Here is an 18,209-nt window from a genome sequence, read left to right on the forward strand (position 1 = left end):
ATGAACTGGGTAAAAAAATAAAAGAAGAATGAAGCCAACCTAAATATGTTTTCTTTTTGCACTTTATCCAATATCCTGTCCATCCTGTTTAATAAATGTTGACTATGTTTGGCCCTCTCAGGTCCACCATAACTGATGAGAGACTAAGCAAAAGTATCAAGTCTAGGAGGGCAAATGCTTTAAATCTTGACTCATTTGTTGATCGTTTTGCCAAAATCACAAAAACCGCATAATATAGTTGCTCTCATTCTACAAATTCTCATTTTCAATATATTAATTTTCAAAAATTCTAAATGTAACAAATAACAAAGTATTATGTTGTGTTTTTTGTGCGCTATCACTTCATAAAGCACTTTGAGACCTTGTTTAGATAAGTGCTATACAAATAAAGTTATTATTGTTTTTATTATTTATATAGGCTACTGAACTAAAAATGGTGAAAGCTTGAACATTGTCTTTGTCTCTTTTGTCCTGGGTTCAATGTTGTCCCCTCTGACAAAACAACTGGCCCCAGCCTGGCCCCCTCAGTAAAATCGGTGAAGAACCACCACTAAGTAGAACAGGATTAACTGTAACCCTGATTGCAAAGCAACATTTATATATTTGATGGAGAAAAGGAAGTTTAAAGAATGAAAAATTATAAACAAGCATGGGATTACAGATAAATTGAGCCATGCATTTTGGGTCAGCAGTACAGTTTGGAAGATTTGCCTTGATTTAAACCACTGGTTATCAGAGGTATTGGAGATTAACTTAAATTTCAATCAATCAATTTGTAAATTTCAATATCAAAACAGCGAGGGATCCATGGAGTTGATTTATTTTATTCAATTATATTGAAAAAAATTATATTAAAGTAGAAACCCCAGACCCTCCTCTATTGTTACCCTGGAAGAAAAAATGTGTCTATGTTTATTATTTAAAGGTTAAGTGTGTAAGAATTAGGTGAAAGAGATCTATTGGCAGATAGTGAATATAAAATAATCCTAGTGATGTTTTCACTAGTGTGTAATAACCTAAATTGCAGTAATTGTTGTTTTCTTTACCCGAGAATGGGCCGTTTATATTTAAATACTTTATATTTACATCAGGGGTGGGGCATCTCTACTGAGACAACTGAAGCTACCACAGGTTCTCTTTCATGTTTGGAAGGGGAGGGTGAGGGGGATTCAGCTGCAACATGCAACTTCACCACTAGCTGTCAATAAGTCTATCTCTGAAGCTTTAAATGAAGACAACAGCCATGGAAAAGATATAAATTATGATTTTTTGATGTATCAATGATACAAATATACATTTGACATCATGTTGGGAAAAGTATCACATGTATAACATTAGAGAAAATGGCTTTTAAATTTAAACTGCAGAGGTTGTTGGTTTTGTTTTGTGTGTTTTTGCCATGAGAAGGTGAAGAACTATTTAAAAAAAAAGTTGAATACAAAACACTTACCTCTCTAAACTAATGACCAAATCGAGCAATACATGATTTACATTCAACATTCATGCAAAAATATGAAGCAAATCAGGGTTTGTACACAAGTAACATGTGCCTGATGTGACCTTTGACATTTATCTGGTGGAGATTCAAAAGAAACAGATAATAGCTGCTTTCCTACAGCAAAGTCATTTGACTGAAATGGATCAGCATTGCAGCTTTGGTGAACACTGAATAGCAAACTGTCACAACAATGCAAAGCTTTTAGGTGTGCCAGCAACCAAGATAAGCAACTGCATTTCCATAACAAAACGGCCTAGTAAAAATTCACACACAATGCACAGTCAGAACAACGTGTTTCCTTCACACTGTCCACTTTGTTCATTTCTTTTATGATTATTATTTACAGTCTGAAGGTCAGTAAACACTTACTATAGGCAATGGATGATACAGTAAATAAATGGTTTGTATTTATATAGAGCTTTTCTAGTCTTGATGATCACTCAGAGTGCTTTACACTACTGTTTGCCATTCATTCATTCACACAGTGCATCTATAAGCAGCACATTGTTTTTGTTCTATGGGGCAATTTTGGGTTCAGCATCTTGCCCAAGGAAGTAAGATGGGGGAGACTGGGGATTGAACTGCCGACCTTCTGGTTGGAGGACGACCGCTGTACCCCTCAGTCTTTGCCGCACATGTATGCAAATATATCAGATCAGTTATTAAGAGTGGACATTTTCAGAGAGGACGGGTGAGTCGTTGATGAGTTGTTGTCAGATCGAAATTTGCAAGTCAAAGCCAGGGACCACAGGAACATAAATACACCTGAGACAGGAAAATAAAGGCTGTGAATTCATATGGCAAATACAACATAGTACATACTGCTGTACTTTATATATATACTGATGATCATGTTCATACTGACCCTGCAGGGAGTTAAGTATTGTGAACAGGTAGATCCCAGGGAGAGAGATGTAGGTGGTGCTCGCTAAGGCCCAGGGTATCCCCAGCACACAGCTGAGGCCCAGCACTGTGACACAGTCCTTCCATAACCTGTTCGCTGTTTTCACCTCCCTGTAGCCATTGCTGCTGCCAGCGCCTCCACCACCTCCTCTAATTTGCCACAGCTTAAACACCACCAGCCCCAGCATGCATGCATTGCACAGTATGACCACACATGGAAATGCCACAGTTGTGATGTAGCTGACCACAAGGCTCTGTGTGAACTCGCTACTCACCCAGCATCTGTCAGTTATCACAAAAAAGAGAGAGAATTCAAAATTCAAAATTAGAAAAGGCACAGAACAAAGCAGAGGATACATGTAACTGAAGTTCAGTTATGTAGAATCAAAGTAAACTGTGTGGTTGACGTTTAAAATCAATCACAAGGGAGTGCTTACATCTGTGCTGTTGAATTGTGGTTTTTGGCATCGCTCAGGTTCAGACTGTATTTGCCATAAACACCAAAACTTCCACAAACTACTGCAATCAGTGTAGGCAGACCTGCAGACAGACAAGAAAAACTCATAATATTAATTAATTGAATACAAAGACCAAAATAAGGTTTACAAATTCAAACTCTGTGATATACAGTACTTAAAAAGTCTTGAGATCTGTATTGTTTACAGCTACTGCTGGCCCCTTCGCCTACATCCATACTGCACTGTTTTCAGTGTTTTGGTTCTGAATCACTTTTAATCCCTGTCTATGCTAACATACCTAAAAACGTACATCCGGTGACCACTTACATGCACGGTGTAAACAGGAAGCATTTGATTGTAGAATTCTCGCAGATTGCTCCAATAACTCATGTCAACAATGAAAATACAGAACTTAACTACACAACTATTAGAAAAGACAACTTGGTCAGCAACTCTTCTAATTGATTATCCATGTTACGTTCCACACTGGTTCTTTGAGAAGGAGGTCATGTGATAGGAACCTGCATTGTGTTTTCTGTCATTGATTCTAAACATCTCAGACTAAAACACGTCTGGCAGTGTAGTAGTAGTTTGGACAGTTCACAAGCCAATGAGTGATTCAATGATTCAATGATTAAACCTGACGTTATCGTAATAATCCTTTAACTTAAGTGGTTACATTTCACCACTCACCCCATCCCACCAAGCTGAGTTTGAGCAGGTATCTCCTGACGTAGATGTTGAAGACTTGAATGAGGAGGAGGTAAAGGTGGAATCCCTCCAGAGACATCCAGCAGAAGGTCGCCAGCAGGGACCAGTGCAAAAAGAGGCCCAGGGAGAAACACACCCAGCCTTCCTCCTTCTCGTCGAGCAGCCATACCCAGAAGCAGCTCAGCAGGAAGCTGAGGTGGAGGCAGAGCAGTGCCCCTGCCAGATGCATGTGCACACTGATGACCTTCTCTGGACGCCGCCGTCTGAAAGACAAACAGCAGACAGAATATTATGATCATCTTTGTATCAGCATAATCCCATGAGCCCAGTGGACTTCTATAAACTTGGCATCTTGGGCAAAAAAGATGTTAGTCATACACTTTTAATGCTAAATTAGATTTTCTGTTGAGTCGTTGCAGATTGACTGACCACTTAACCACACTTAACACTGTTCCTGATTCTCTCTTCTGGGGCACAGAATACATGTCTTGCAAAATGTGGTTGTCCAGCCTCACAAAAAGAGATACAAAGCACTTGTAGCTGTTTGACACACTTTTTTGACACATTTCTATTAGTTTTGTTGTGGAGAGGATGCATGCAGATGGGGGGTTTCATATGTTGTTTAACCACCAGGCAAGCGGTGATTCATTTCAAATTTTTTGGTTTCATTAACAGAAACTAGTGATGAGAGGGGTCCTGCTATTTGAAACGTGAATATCTCAAAGTGGTCCCACAAAAGCTACACTCAGGTATCCGCTATGTGACTATGTGCATGCAGCTGCCAATTTTAGTTAAATATAAGTAGCGGTGCATATTTCCTTTGGGCTGTTTTAAAAGAGAACATGCACAGTTTCCATTCCCATGTGGTTAACGGTTACTAATAAATCTCTTTAATCTAAAACAACCGTCTAACATTTAACCTTGCATCCATCACATGTTAGAATCATAATCATTTCATGTCTGAAAGCTGCTAATTTGTCTGCCCTATGGTTTGACCTCTATAGGGGAAGAAAATACTGGCAGCACAGGTAACATCCATGTCTCACTTCAGTTCCTTGACAAATAGGATGGAAGATGTCACCTCTGTTGATCATGTTATTACAGGCATTTATGATAATTTATTACAATCTACCCTGTTGAAATTATAATATGAGAATAAGACACAAAAAAACTCACTGTAGACATATATAGATGATCAGGCTCATGACTGTGAAGACAACGGAGAGTGCTGATCCAATGTAGGTGATGTAGCTAAGAGTCGTAGAATGAGTTTCATCCACTGATAATACAGGGTTCTGGAACAAAGAAAATATATCAAAAATCGGGAGGAGGTCGCATTAGTAGATTTGGTTTTGAACAGCTGCACTACTCTTCAAAGGCTTTTTAATCTACACATTATAACTGGAGTAGATAAGATAAACACCCCAGGGAAATTCACTTGTTGCAAGTACATATACTGTATATGGATATATAGACAGGTATGGTATACAAAAATTATAATTATTTGTATTTAATGTGCAAGAGGACACTAATTTTCATCAAAAATAGTCCAAGCAATGGTGAGTAGTTATATATGGAAAAAACAGTGCAGCATTTATTTTACATTCTGAATGGAACACATAGTTTATAGCAGTTAGAGCTTGAAGCATGCATGACAATTCAAAGAAAATAAGTTGTTACTTTACCACTAGCACAGCAAAGAAACTGAGGTGGTTGCAGCTGCAAATAACCTCGGCACCAATGTCACTGGTATAACAGCCATCTGTGATCCAGTTACCTAAACCACACACACACATACACACACACACGCACAATTGTAATTTGTAAATTGTCTATTTAAGAGCACAAATTCTGATGACACACCATTCACCTGTTCCATCATCTAACTCCTGCCAAAACACACAAGTCCGGTTCTCCATCTGAAACATATTCAAAAGTCAAACTAGACCGGAGGGATTTTATTGCCAATATTAGCTCTTGTTGCTTTATCATTTGACCATTTTACCTGTTTGCTCTGTGTGAAGGTTAGTTTAACGGGTTGAGGCAGGTTTCTGACAGACTGTCTCCCTGCCTTCACTGCCAGCACTAACCCTCCCATAACAGTGCCTTGCATGTGTTCACGCTGGTTGGGTATGAACGCTCCCCTTGTTGCTTTTGTACGGTGAGGACCCACCTGCAATGACAAGACAGATGTGGCACAGGGGGTACAGGGCATTATGGTTAATTCAATCAGCTTCCAATACATGAAGATGAATTTCAACAATTCAGGAGTAATGACTTTTCATCAATGTCATGGTACATAGCTGCTGATTGGAGTGCACAGCTCACGGAAATCAATGCATATCAGCATGATGGGAAAGTGTTACCTTGTATAATCATACTTAAAGTAGAAGCCTATTTGACTGCATAAAAACATTAAAGGTAGGGTTGGTATTTAAAACAGTTTTTTTTATCTTATTTGTTGAAATCCTCTTCACGTTTCTACAGCCATCAAACTAACAGAAAAATCGGCTTCTGGCTGTTTTCGGACAGTGTGTGCATTCCTGTGTTTTGGGGGTGTAGCTTTGACGAGGGGGCAGATGAGAGGGGGTGGGATATCAGTTGCATACATTCAGAGTGTATCCTGCTTTTGCTAGCTTTTCCAGGATTACCAACCCTAGCTTCACAGTCCTTTTCCATATCCATCTGATTTTAAAGGTTTTTCTAAATTCACCTCGGGGCAATTAAGAAAGTATTGTATACCTTTGTAGCTTCAGGGCTACTGACCGTAAAGTAAGTGCTGTTGAGCACTGTGGCAACCAGCACCACCTCCATCTCAGATTCATTTCCTCTGCTTCTCTGAAGAGCTGAGGATGGTATGTGAACCCTGTGCTTGGTAGTGGGACTCACTTCTGCCTAAAAGTCACAAGTAAACACAAAAGCACACAAATAATGCTTAAAATCCATTTGATTGAATTTGTTGATGTGATCACTTAAATTGCTCTATTTTATGCACGTTAGAAGAAAACACATTAGTTACTACTTCTTTTTTTTAACTTTTTCTTATTTGTTAGTGGTTAAAACATAAAAGATACATTGACCTCCAATTAAAAAAAACAATTGTGAACGAGACGAGACAAGAGCCGGGGGGCCAGTCACATGGCCTCACCTCTATAGATGAGTTCACCAACTGAAGAATGAAGTCTTGCATAAAATGGCGTCCTTGAAAACAGGTTGAAATTCTTCTCTCATAACACCTACCAACACATATGTCACATTATTTAGCAATCATGAAGTTATAAAGTAGTAAATACTGATGCTACTACCTTGAAGTTTTTTTAATTTTTTTCAATTGGATACACAAGTAGAGATGCAAAATTCTTATCCATTGAGTCATTTATGTCTATCGTTTATCATTTATGTCTTTGGGTGAAAATCTGCCTGACGCAATGTTGCAAAAGCAAACCAGTGCTCATAATTAAACTCACTGGAATCTGCCCTGACATCAACCCGAGCTAAAGGGGGATCAAACCAGTTACTTGTAAGTCTTAGTTAGCACTGGAAAAGACAGTCATCCATACACAGCTCCTGGAGAAGACAGTGAAATTCCCAGAGCTGATGGTTTTGTGGACAACACAGCGACTGTAGTCACTTCAGCCAGTGGTCTTTCAATCCTCTTTTCCAGAGACCGGCTAATACTTGATGATTCGCTAGCGAAAATGAATTAATGTCAATGTTTGTGATCGGTAGAGATCAGTGTGTCACTGTGCGTGCATGAAGTTGGGTGTGGAGCTGAACAAAAATGACACAGCTAAGTTGTCTTTAGCTCATATACAACATAACTGTTGAGTAAAAATCTTTGACATGTATAGACAATGTCGATCAGAAGCTATTATAAAACACTGATATATACAGAGGAAGACATGTGCGTTCAGCCAACAGCCTTTTCATTTACAACAATATGGTAAATTATGATAATTGTGTCCAAGCTACTCCAGCATTCATTAGAAGGCAAAGGACAATCACATGTATTCACTTGTGTAGGAGAAAGATATGTTACCCTTCAAAAAGAGAAGCCTGAGACCTACAGCAGCAGCTCAGGCTGTTTTATGAGTTACCTGGTCCAGGGGGTACTTTGATCATTTTGATAGCACTCTCTGAGGACGTCTTTACACCAATCTGTTAGTGACAGACACAAACATAGTCAATAATACTACAATATATGGAAAGTTGAATTAGATAAGAGTTGCTCCAGTGAAAAGATGAGGATCAATTATTGTTTGATTTGACAATCCCCGACCTTAAAAGTTTTGAATGGTATTTAACACACAAGCACACAACCATAAGACACACACTATAATCACAACCAGGAACCAGGTGAAAATACTTACTGGCAGCTTGAGCTGTAGAAAGCCAAGAAAGAGTGACAAGAAAAATCCAAGTCATGTCTGCCACATATGATGATACTGTCCAGGCACAGCGTTGGACTGCTGACAGAACATCTGCATCATATGGTTATTACCACGACGGAGGAGGAGGAAATGTCATGGGAACAGGAAATGATTCATATCAGATGCTGTTAACCATTCTACGAACATCTTCTGTAATCTAATATTTGTGAGCTGCTGATGTTAAGGTAATTCATTTTATCTGCCTATTAAAGTATTGTGGATTTATAGATAAGTAGTAGATCAACATGAAAATCTCCACTACTTGCAGTTGCTCATATCTGTATTGTAAAACAACAAAATCCTCAACATTAGAATCTCCCTTGAGAAAGAGGAAGTTTTTCATACGCAACATAAAAGAAACAGACCAGACTTGAAGTATCAACATTATTCTGCTAGGGAAGCGAAACTCAGAACTGTCATTGACTTTTCACAGACACGGTCTCTTGTCCTTTCTGGGGCATAGTGCCACAGGCTGTGTGTTTGGGAAGTGCGAGAGCTTGGCGAAGGTCAAAGCCTTCATTCCCTTGACGTCACAGATATGAGACTGCGTAAGCAGGATATACTGTCTCCATAACTAGAAAATACATTTGATTGTTTAGGAACAAGCACACCCATAGATTAAAAGATCTGTTGGGGTTTAAAGTGTGACTGCAGGAAAGTAGACTTCAGAATCTGAGAGAGCATCATGCACAGATGTTGTATGGATGAATTCTGATTTTCTCCTTGGCCAAGCTTCAATTTGTGAATTCTTCTGTGGGGATTTTAATGCAAATAAAATTCAGCAGAATCAACATCAAGACACACATAAGGGTAGCTTTTCACTCTCTCATACATATTTTACTACACATTTCTACTATGTGATTTCGTTTGATTAAAACTTTTCAGTCTCACATATTAATTATTGAAAACTTTATTCAACTACACAATAATTTAAAGGTTCAGTGTCACAATTTAGTGATACCTAGTGTTGAAGTTGCATGTTGCAGCTGAATACCCCTCATGTCACCCTCATATTCCAAACATGACAGAGAACCTGTGATGTCCTTCAGTTGTCAATAAAACTCAAAAGGTGTTTAGTTTGTCCAGTCTGGACTACTGTAAAAAACATGGCAGCCTTCGTAGAGAGGACCCCCTCCTGATGTAATGAAATATAGAGGGCCTTTTCTACGGTAGAGAAAACAACAATTCATACAATTTAGATAAAACACATTAGTAAAAAAAATATTTCTACCGATAGATTCTCTTCACCCAAATCACACTGAACCTTTAAAGTAGGTTAATAGAGGAAACATTTTTTTTATACGGTGCTTTACAAGTAAGTAAAAACCAAATAAAGGAAACACAGTCAGTAAGGTCAGGGCTAGATTAAAAGTAAGTAAATAAATTATATTAAAAAGTCGAAAGTGAATTCAGAACCCAACTCCTGAGAAAGCACATCTATCAAAATGTGTCTCTACAATAGATTTGAAAGAGGATGAGGAGTTAGCCAGACAGGGAGTGGTACGCTCCTGTCTAGGGGGTAGGAGCGCAGTATAAAAGTATAAAAACCTGTTCTCTCCCCAGTCCCTAAAGCCAGACAACTGATATTCAGTATCTAGGTAATTTACTACTCACACAAAGCAGTGAAACTTGACAGCAAACTGAAAACGATTGTTACTCAGGGTGAACCCAGATCAAAACAACAAACCAAAGACTCTATCTCCTCAAAGAAAAATAAACCATAGACATTGAATAGACCTAACTCTCTAAAACACAGCAAAACAGGAGAAAAATGACAAACAAACCAAGGCAGCTCAACCCTTCATGCTATTTACAAACGAACAATGAATGGGATTAATTACAATATATACATAAATATTACTAAATGAACCTAGAGTACGGGACCTAACAAACACTCACAAAGCAATCGTAATCACAAAGGTTTGAAAACCGAGCACAGAACTTAGGCACTGCTGTCAAGTTGCTGTCAAGTTGCTGTCAAGTTGCTGTCATCGGACGGCTGGAAACCCCAGACACGTTTAACTGCAGGAAGTTGCAAAAGGGAACCAACCAGCAGCGGGCAGCCCCCAGGATGAATCGGCCCATCCAGCCGCTCTGGAGGTTTCTTGAGAAGTCTGGTTATTTATGGGAACTCTAAATTACAGTGATCCACACAAGAGGAAATGAATGCATGAACAACAATTTCTTTTGTGATTGTGTTGAATGTGAATATTTAAGGTGAGGTCATTATCAAACATGACACCAAGGTTTTGCTTTAAAGTGTGGGTAGTGAGTGTGTCACAGTCATTACCTTAGTCTTGTCAATATCTAACTGCAAGAAATGTTGAGCCTTCCAGCATTTTAAGTCTGAACACCAACTTGATCAGAGTTATTCAGAAGAGATACAAATACAGTTGTGTGTCATCTGCATGTGAATGGAAGCTTACAGCGTGCTTGTGAATTACAGGACTAACATATAATGTAAGCAGGAGAGGTCCAATGACAGAAGGTTACATAGGAGGGGACTATAAGGGAAGTTACAATCACAGGGTTTTATCATCCAGACAGAAGCCGGTGATGAGAGGGGATTTAATCAGAAGTCATCCTGTCCTCCATTTCTTGCTTCCTCTGCTTCTTGGCTGACAGACAGATCCATAAGAAGATACAGACACCTTGACAAAGAGACACAAAAGGTGGGTTTAAATGCTGCTTCAAGACAAGCTTAACAGGCCAATATATTCCTGATTCAGTGGGATAGCATGAGACAAATCAAAAGCCCTCAGAGACAAACGCCATTCAAACCAAACAATACAGACACAAACTGACCTTGTGTGGAGTTCAGGATGCAGAACAGGTAGAGGATGGGGTAGTTGACGTATCCTGAGCCCAGAAAGGCGAGGCCCCAGGTGGTCCCCATCAGGCAGGTGAGACCCAGCACAGTGAGGCCACTCTTGTAGGACACACTCATCTTATCTGGGTCTTTCCGTGCATCTCCCTCAGTCCCTGTTCCAAGCTTCGAGGTGCTGCTTAACATTTGCTGCATCTTACAGATCCTTGAGGCCACTGATATCAGTATGCCAGAGTTGAAAATGAATATGAGGGTGAAATACACCAGGTTCACAGAGTAGAAGAAGGAGTCATCTGTGATCCAGCAGCTGTGGGGAAAACAGGTAACCCACAGTTCATTTTATAGTCTCATTATATGGCAGAGAAGACAGATCTGTGGGTATACAGGGGAACATTCATATAGTCAAGTTACTATCTTCAACAGTTTTATGAAATGATTCAACAGTAGCCATATAGTTTATTACTTTTCCTTGTAACAATGGTGTAATTTCATAATTTAAATCCTATAATTTGAATGTCACAGGCATCAGCTTTATTTAATCAATATAAACTAGACTTGATGTAACGACATCTAGCTATAATACATTTGCAACCGTTTTCATATTAAATTGTATACAATACCTACCATATGTACTGTATGTGTGCAGTGTTTTTTATATGGTATACAGCACATTTCATATAAATCAGAACATATCTGTGATATTTGTGTTGAAATAATAAGGTGTTTGTCATATGCAGAAAAAACATATGAAATATATTATACATATAAACGTATGTTTTAAAAAATTATGCAAAATATGTATTCAATGGCCTGATTTTGTTATATGTTTTGGATCCATTTATCAATCAAAAAAAGAATATGAATGTTGTCTTGCCTAAAACAATTTACAATTTACTCACATGGCATTAGTTTGGTTTGTATCAGCCATGCTCATTTGTGTAACTCCATAAAACTGTTTGACGTCCTTCACTGCCAAAGAGACTGCCACAATTACACCAGGGATGCCTGAGAATTACACACACACACACACACACACACACACACACACACACACACACACACACACACACACACACACAAACTTGCTATTTTGGAGTTTGTTGCGGAATAAAACAAAATCCCAAAATATTGTTAAGGCAATAACAGAAAAATAAAGTAAACATAAGCTGGTGTCATCAATTGACATCAATGAAGTGGACATTAACTTAATAAAGATAAGTTGCATTATATACTGTGCTGTGCCTATAGAAAGAAAGTAGGAACTGTTGGTAACACTTTATATTCGGGAACACATATCAACCATTAACTAGCTGCTTATTAGCATGGATATTAGAGGCATATCGGCTCTTTATTAGTCATTATAAAGCACTTATTAAAGCCTTATTCTGAATGACCTTATCCTGCAACTACTCCATTGATTAACAGTTTTTCCTTAATAACCTCCTAATTACTGCTTATTGATGGTAAGTAAGGAAGTTGTTGTACATGAATTACAATCCAGTGCTTGGATATGTTCACTTTGTGTGTTCCGTAATTTAAAGTGTTACTGAACTGTTTAATTTTAAATGAAATATCCATTCTATACTTGGCAAGCTATGGGGGTCTACTGAGGGAAGAACTCTTTAGTTGAACAACTGGTATTCCAGTAATATTGTCCATGTCCTCACATACCATCCATAACTTTACTCATGGTACAAAATGCATTCTTTCACACAGCCACTGTAAGCTACTAGAAACAATGTGATGAATAGAAACACTAATGACCATGTATCTGGTATGATATGAAGCACACATTTTACTTAAACACACCAGAGCATGCTGGGAAGCTTAATTCAGTCACTCTGAAAAACTGAGTAAGTTTTATTGAAAGAAACAAGTATGCAGGAAAACTATGAGAAAACTCAATATTAGATATCATGGATCTTTTTACCCTGCTCTAATGTTCAGAAATAATATATATGGAGGATCATTAAATGTACATCGGTACATCTTATCTTATTTTATAAAACAAGGCATTGAAGAACCAACAATAAAATTAAATCTAACCCCTGGTTCATACAGCTCTCTGTGAAACAGAGACTGAAAGTTCCTCATAAAAAGTTTCCTTTATTACTGTGTCATGTGTCTTGCAATTCCTGTCAGCGTTCTCAGATAAACTGTTGTCACAATGCTGTCATCACAGCACATCAACATAGGTGCTCTAGCAATACTCACCCCATCCAACTAGGGACAGCTTGACCAGGTAGTGTTTGTAGTAGGTGTTAAACACCTTTATTAGCAGGAGATAGAGGTGAAGTGCCTCGATAGCCATCCAGGTGAAACAGCAGAGCAAGGAGTAATGCATAAAAGCTGCAACAAACACACACACCCAGTCTGGCTCCACCCTGGCCCCCCACTCAGTCAGCAGGAAGGTTGAATTGAGCAGAAATAAGGCCCCGCTCAGAGATACATGAATAGAAATGGAATAATCCATTTTGTTTCTGGGGAAGAGAGAGAAGTAGATCAGAAGTATATCTACATATCTACAGGAGCAGGTTAGATGGTGGCCTCTGATAATCAGACAGGATTCTGGATGTGTCATTTCTTGATATGTAAAAGCAGTGCTGCGATGTAAAATACAAATAAAGCTGAATCCTCAGAGAATGTGACTGTTGCATTTTAGACCATTTTAATCTTCTGTTTTATGTTATAGATATTTAAATAAAACCACTCCTTACAACTATGGAGAGAATAAAGGCCTCATGCAGAACCTGTATTATGGTGTTCTTAATAAAGTGCTCTGGGAATGTGTATTTACATGAACTGAAAAGAATAGACCTACCGACTAAAGACATACAACAGGATGGACAAAGCAGCGAAGAAGGCTGACAGGCTACAGCCTATGTAACTGATGTATGACAGAATTTTCCAGTGGACCTCTGCAAGTTGTTTTGTTCTTGTCTAAAGACAAAAATTGGGAAGTGTCTGCAAGTTACAGGCTAACATTTAGAACCAGGTCAGAGATGTAAGATTTATATACCAGGAACGTCAAATTAAGTGTGTCTCTTACCAGTAGGACGGCAAAAGCTGTTGTATGGTTGCAGCTGCAAATAATGTCACTTTGGTTGTTGCTGTCAGTCTGACATCCATCTGTTTTCCAGAGCCAAGCTGGGCACATGAAAAATACACTTAGCTAATTAGGCCCACGTCTGTTGGTACGCAACATAATCCCAGTAAAGGGCATAAAAATCCACCTTTTGTCATTTAAACTATATTTATTAAACCTCTCAGTGTAAATGTTATTTTCTTTTTGGCATCAGGACTATTTGATTCCACATGCAAATATATCTATGATGTATAAAACTGCACACACATGCACCAAAAGTCACCTACAAAAGCCATTCATCACATATATATATGTATATATAGGATTTTTTGTATCTTTTTTAAAGTGTAGGTGAGGTCATAAATAGTGACTAAAATACAATTTCAGTGCTTTAATGTGTATTCATAAGCAAAAAGTATCATACACCTACCGTGTTCATCAAAATAGTGACACAGTAAGACATCATTCTGTAAAAATACAAACATGTAGAGCTGCTTTGAAGTTCACATTCTCTATAAAGACCATACATATTACACCATTCAACGAGTTTACCCAACAAGTTTGACAAAATACTGAAAAATCCCAGAGATACAGTGCTGGGATCAAATCCTGTGAAACAGTTTTTGTCTTTTCATTTCTTTTAAAAGAGAAATTCTTCTGTGCTACGCTAGTAAGTTTGAACCAAGTTACAAAAACACCACTTAAGCTTCAGCAATGTTAAAATCAAGTCAGTCTTATTTGTTAAGTTCATATTTTCAAAGTCTGTACGTTGAGCAACTACGTGTCCTTAGGCCCACAGTTAACCATCAGACAATAAATCAAACATAAACTCATAGACTTACATTCACGACTTTGTGTGTAGCAACTCTGAACGTCATCTTGATTGGCACTTTTAGATTATATAAGCGTCGTCCACCCAGTAGTTCAATCCTGAGAACCATTGATGAGATATTCTCCTGTTTAAACTAATGAGGAGTAAACACAGCATTCATATACAGGTATATGTTGGTATAATATTTATGGATTGAAAGATAATTTTTTCCGGATGGATTAATGCACGATTAAAAAAGAACATATATATACTTTGAACATGTCCTGTTGCATGTAGCTGACCAAACCAATAATCCTCTCCTCATCTGGGATGGATTGTAGGGAATACACAGGCAGCAAAATCTCAGAGACAGATGACTCAGTCTGCGGCAGCAGCTAAAGGTAGATATGAGAAGAAGATGATGTAATGTAACAAAGACATTAACGCATTCGCCAAATTCATGCTATCATAATCAGGATCGTTCCCTTTACACTCGTCAGCGACACCTTGATCACAACTTGCGTACCTGTGGAACTTCGACCCGGATCCAGCTGGTTCCAGAGGAGTTGAGGCCAGCCACACTGATCTTCAACACATCCAGGAAAAGGGCCTTCAGGTTGTAAGTCATGCTGCCCTCAGTCTCAAACTGGCATGCACCCATGATGTTGTGGATTATATGTTTCTCCGCACTGCAACCAAGAATGAATGAATGATAGAGAGATAAGCTGTTTTCAGACATGACCTATGGAGGAATGGGTCCAGACTTTCTCCTCAACCGGAGGTTCTTTGCTCAGATGGGTTCACAACAGCAACAAATCCTCCACAGGATTCACCCCTCTGGTGAATCTCAATCTTAAGGTATTTAAATGTTAAGATATTTTAATCTGGACCACATGGTTTGTTCACACGGTGGCCATTTTCCTCTGACTTCATGCTCAGGGATGCTCAAATGCTGTTATGAACAGAATAATGTTGTTCTGCCATGGTCCAGGTTTAAATGTTATGTAAACATAGGGAATCTGACAAACTTGTTTCACTTAACAGGTCCCCAACTGATCAGCAACTGCAAAGACAATCCTGCTGAGGTTCTTATGCTGTGTTCTCACATGAGCCCACTCTGACATTCTTGGTCTGGCTGGAGTCTCTCCCTCACACAATCGCATGTCTGAAAGCAGCTTTACAATCAAAGAAATTAGTGCAAGATTTGCAGTGATGTTTCAATATAAACACAGCCCTCGTGTGAATAATGTTAGCTTTTTGTGTTAACACAACTTATACACTTAGATCTCAGCAGGACAACATTAAACTGCTTCCCAGATTCCCACTCTGAACGTGATGTCAGAGGAAAATGGTGTAAATATGGTTTATTGCTGTCCCTAGAACCATGACTCTCGCATGGCTAAAAATAAAACAGAAAACGATATGAATGAATGACACAGTTTATTCTTTTCAGCAGCACACTTACTTTAAGAAGGCCTTCTTAACGTCCATGTCATTGTTGAAGAGTTGTTCACAGGAATCTCTGATGTATAAGAGTTGCATCATTTGCCTCTGGTAGGAGCCGTTTCTATTTAGAACCTTAATCATTGGCAAGATGTTGCTGGCCGTGCACAAGTATAAAGTACAATTGCTGTCTGTGAAGAAACACAAGATTCACATATTAGATGCAGACATAAGATAACAGATTTCCATCAATATGAATCAACTGCTGTATCTCTGAACACATTCTGATGCTATGCGTGTGTGTGTGCGTGTTTTTGCACCTCATACTGTAGGTGGCAGTGGTGCCCACCCTTTAACACCTCTATGCAGAGTCAGCAGTCTTCTCTAGAGGAAGTTTACTTACACTGTTGTATGGTATAATCAACCTTGGTAGGGGATTCTGTCACTGTGGCGTCCAAGCAAACAGACGATCCACTGAACCATGTCATGTTGTTGAACGTGCATCGAAAGATGCAGGGCGATCCATCCGCACCCGCCTTGCATTTCACCTCACTGGACCGGTTATCAACGATGGAACCGTTTGTTACACTGACGCTCATGTTGTAAGCCTTTGTAATGTTGATACATACTAAACAGAACAGAAAGACAACAACAGAACACAAATTCCACACAGGAAATAACTTGTCTTGTTCTTAATGATTTAGTGGCTACTTCAATGTGTGGAAAAAATTAGATGCCCATACACACGTGTTCAAACATTTTCAGATTCATAATACATCAACTGAGACCATGATTAACAGAAAGATACACTACTCATTATGAAAATGTTAAAACATTCTTCAAGAAAGCACCTAGTTTGGACTGTATGCACTGTTACTTATCAGAAATCAATAAAAATAGAGAAAGATGTAATGAATAGTATCCTGGAATGTACTTTGTCTCATTATAATTGTATTCTTTGTACAAAAAAGAAAAGTGCAAAGGACTTTTCCACTTAACAGTCGGTTGACAGAGCAATCTGAGGCACATTCGTTTTCTAGTCCTCTTAGGTATAAGCATTGAGCTTTCAGTTATTGCCCCTGGAAACATTTCTCAGTCGATTCTGCTGTGGTAGATAGATAATTGCTCAATGTGAGAATTTTAGTGCTTCTTTGATTGTAATAAGATGATAGTTAACCCTGCGAGTGAGGTTATGTTTTCTATCTGTTCATTAGCAGGACTATGCAAAAAACTCCTCAAACAATTTGTAAGACATTTTGTCGGGGTTTGTGCCATGACCCAAGTTAGAGTCGATAAATTCAGGTGCAGATGCAGATCCTGGAAAGTTTTTTTTCACATTGTTTAGCATCACCAGAAAGGGTGTTCAGCATTTTCGTTGATTTCTCAGAGAAGAACTCATTGATGAAAAAAACAACTGTTTGGGGACTGGTATTTATGAGTTTGTGCGATTTGCTACAGATCCAGATACAAATCCTAATGTAAGGAATTAAAATGTGGTTTCATGAGGGGACTGTTGGGCCTTCATTCAGCTCTCAACTGAGTGCTATTCACGTTACACGTTTTTTTCCAGGTTTGCACTTCATTCAGGTTTGTAGCAAGTATACAGTATAATTCCCAAAAAATAAAAAATATATATTTCTATACTAGTAAAGCTGCGATGCTTACCTTGATCAGCTAGTGATAATGGCAACAGCAGTATCAGTAGTAAGGGAAGCATTGTGATTCCTCTGAATGTGGGACCAACAGAATGAATATAAGTCTCTCAGTTTTACATTTGAAATCATCTATAAAACTATTTACAATGATAGATTCATTAAATCAAAGTATTTTGACAGTAAAATCACAATAATACCTCAACTATGTGATAATAAATGAATAAAAGACTTACATGAACACTCAGTGGACACAGAGTCGTCCTCTTCTTACTCCTGAAGTAAACAGCGTGAATCTGACAAACATAAGCTAGTGATGCTCATGACCAGAGGCTTTACATAAAATACAATAGTGCCTGTGTAGAGCCATTTATCACATGCAATATTTCTT

The 18,209-nt window shown here is 38.5% G+C and overlaps 2 protein-coding genes across 4 annotated transcripts; both read right to left on the minus strand.

Annotated features, from left to right (window-relative positions):
• Positions 1–1,248: 1,248 nt before the first annotated feature.
• Positions 1,249–10,116, minus strand: LOC109625018 (adhesion G protein-coupled receptor G3-like). Of its 2 annotated transcripts, none has more exons than XM_020080021.2 (12): positions 7,941–10,116; positions 7,668–7,728; positions 6,719–6,806; positions 6,337–6,465; positions 5,576–5,743; positions 5,441–5,489; positions 5,256–5,347; positions 4,747–4,865; positions 3,553–3,833; positions 2,839–2,941; positions 2,364–2,683; positions 1,249–2,263 (listed from the first exon to the last, which is right to left on the minus strand). In XM_020080021.2, the coding sequence occupies exons 1-12, from the start codon at positions 7,993–7,995 to the stop codon at positions 2,154–2,156; spliced, it is 1,575 nt and encodes a 524-aa protein (XP_019935580.1). In that variant the 5' UTR covers positions 7,996–10,116; the 3' UTR covers positions 1,249–2,153. The 2 variants fall into 2 exon arrangements, with proteins under 2 accessions (XP_019935580.1, XP_069392656.1); XM_069536555.1 differs by having other exon boundaries at positions 6,313–6,465; positions 7,941–9,957.
• LOC109624954 (adhesion G-protein coupled receptor G5) lies at positions 8,895–18,185 on the minus strand. Of its 2 annotated transcripts, XM_069536466.1 has the most exons (14): positions 18,055–18,185; positions 17,832–17,893; positions 16,570–16,794; positions 16,189–16,357; positions 15,250–15,412; positions 14,996–15,118; positions 14,755–14,877; positions 14,343–14,379; positions 13,877–13,974; positions 13,649–13,767; positions 13,042–13,307; positions 11,727–11,832; positions 10,806–11,134; positions 8,895–10,651 (listed from the first exon to the last, which is right to left on the minus strand). In XM_069536466.1, the coding sequence occupies exons 2-14, from the start codon at positions 17,881–17,883 to the stop codon at positions 10,569–10,571; spliced, it is 1,893 nt and encodes a 630-aa protein (XP_069392567.1). In that variant the 5' UTR covers positions 17,884–17,893; positions 18,055–18,185; the 3' UTR covers positions 8,895–10,568. The 2 variants fall into 2 exon arrangements, with proteins under 2 accessions (XP_069392567.1, XP_019935446.2); XM_020079887.2 differs by lacking the exon at positions 18,055–18,185 and having other exon boundaries at positions 17,832–18,002.
• Positions 18,186–18,209: the final 24 nt, after the last annotated feature.

Source organism: Paralichthys olivaceus, chromosome 1, assembly GCF_024713975.1.
Source record: "Paralichthys olivaceus isolate ysfri-2021 chromosome 1, ASM2471397v2, whole genome shotgun sequence".
NCBI lineage: Eukaryota > Metazoa > Chordata > Actinopteri > Pleuronectiformes > Paralichthyidae > Paralichthys > Paralichthys olivaceus.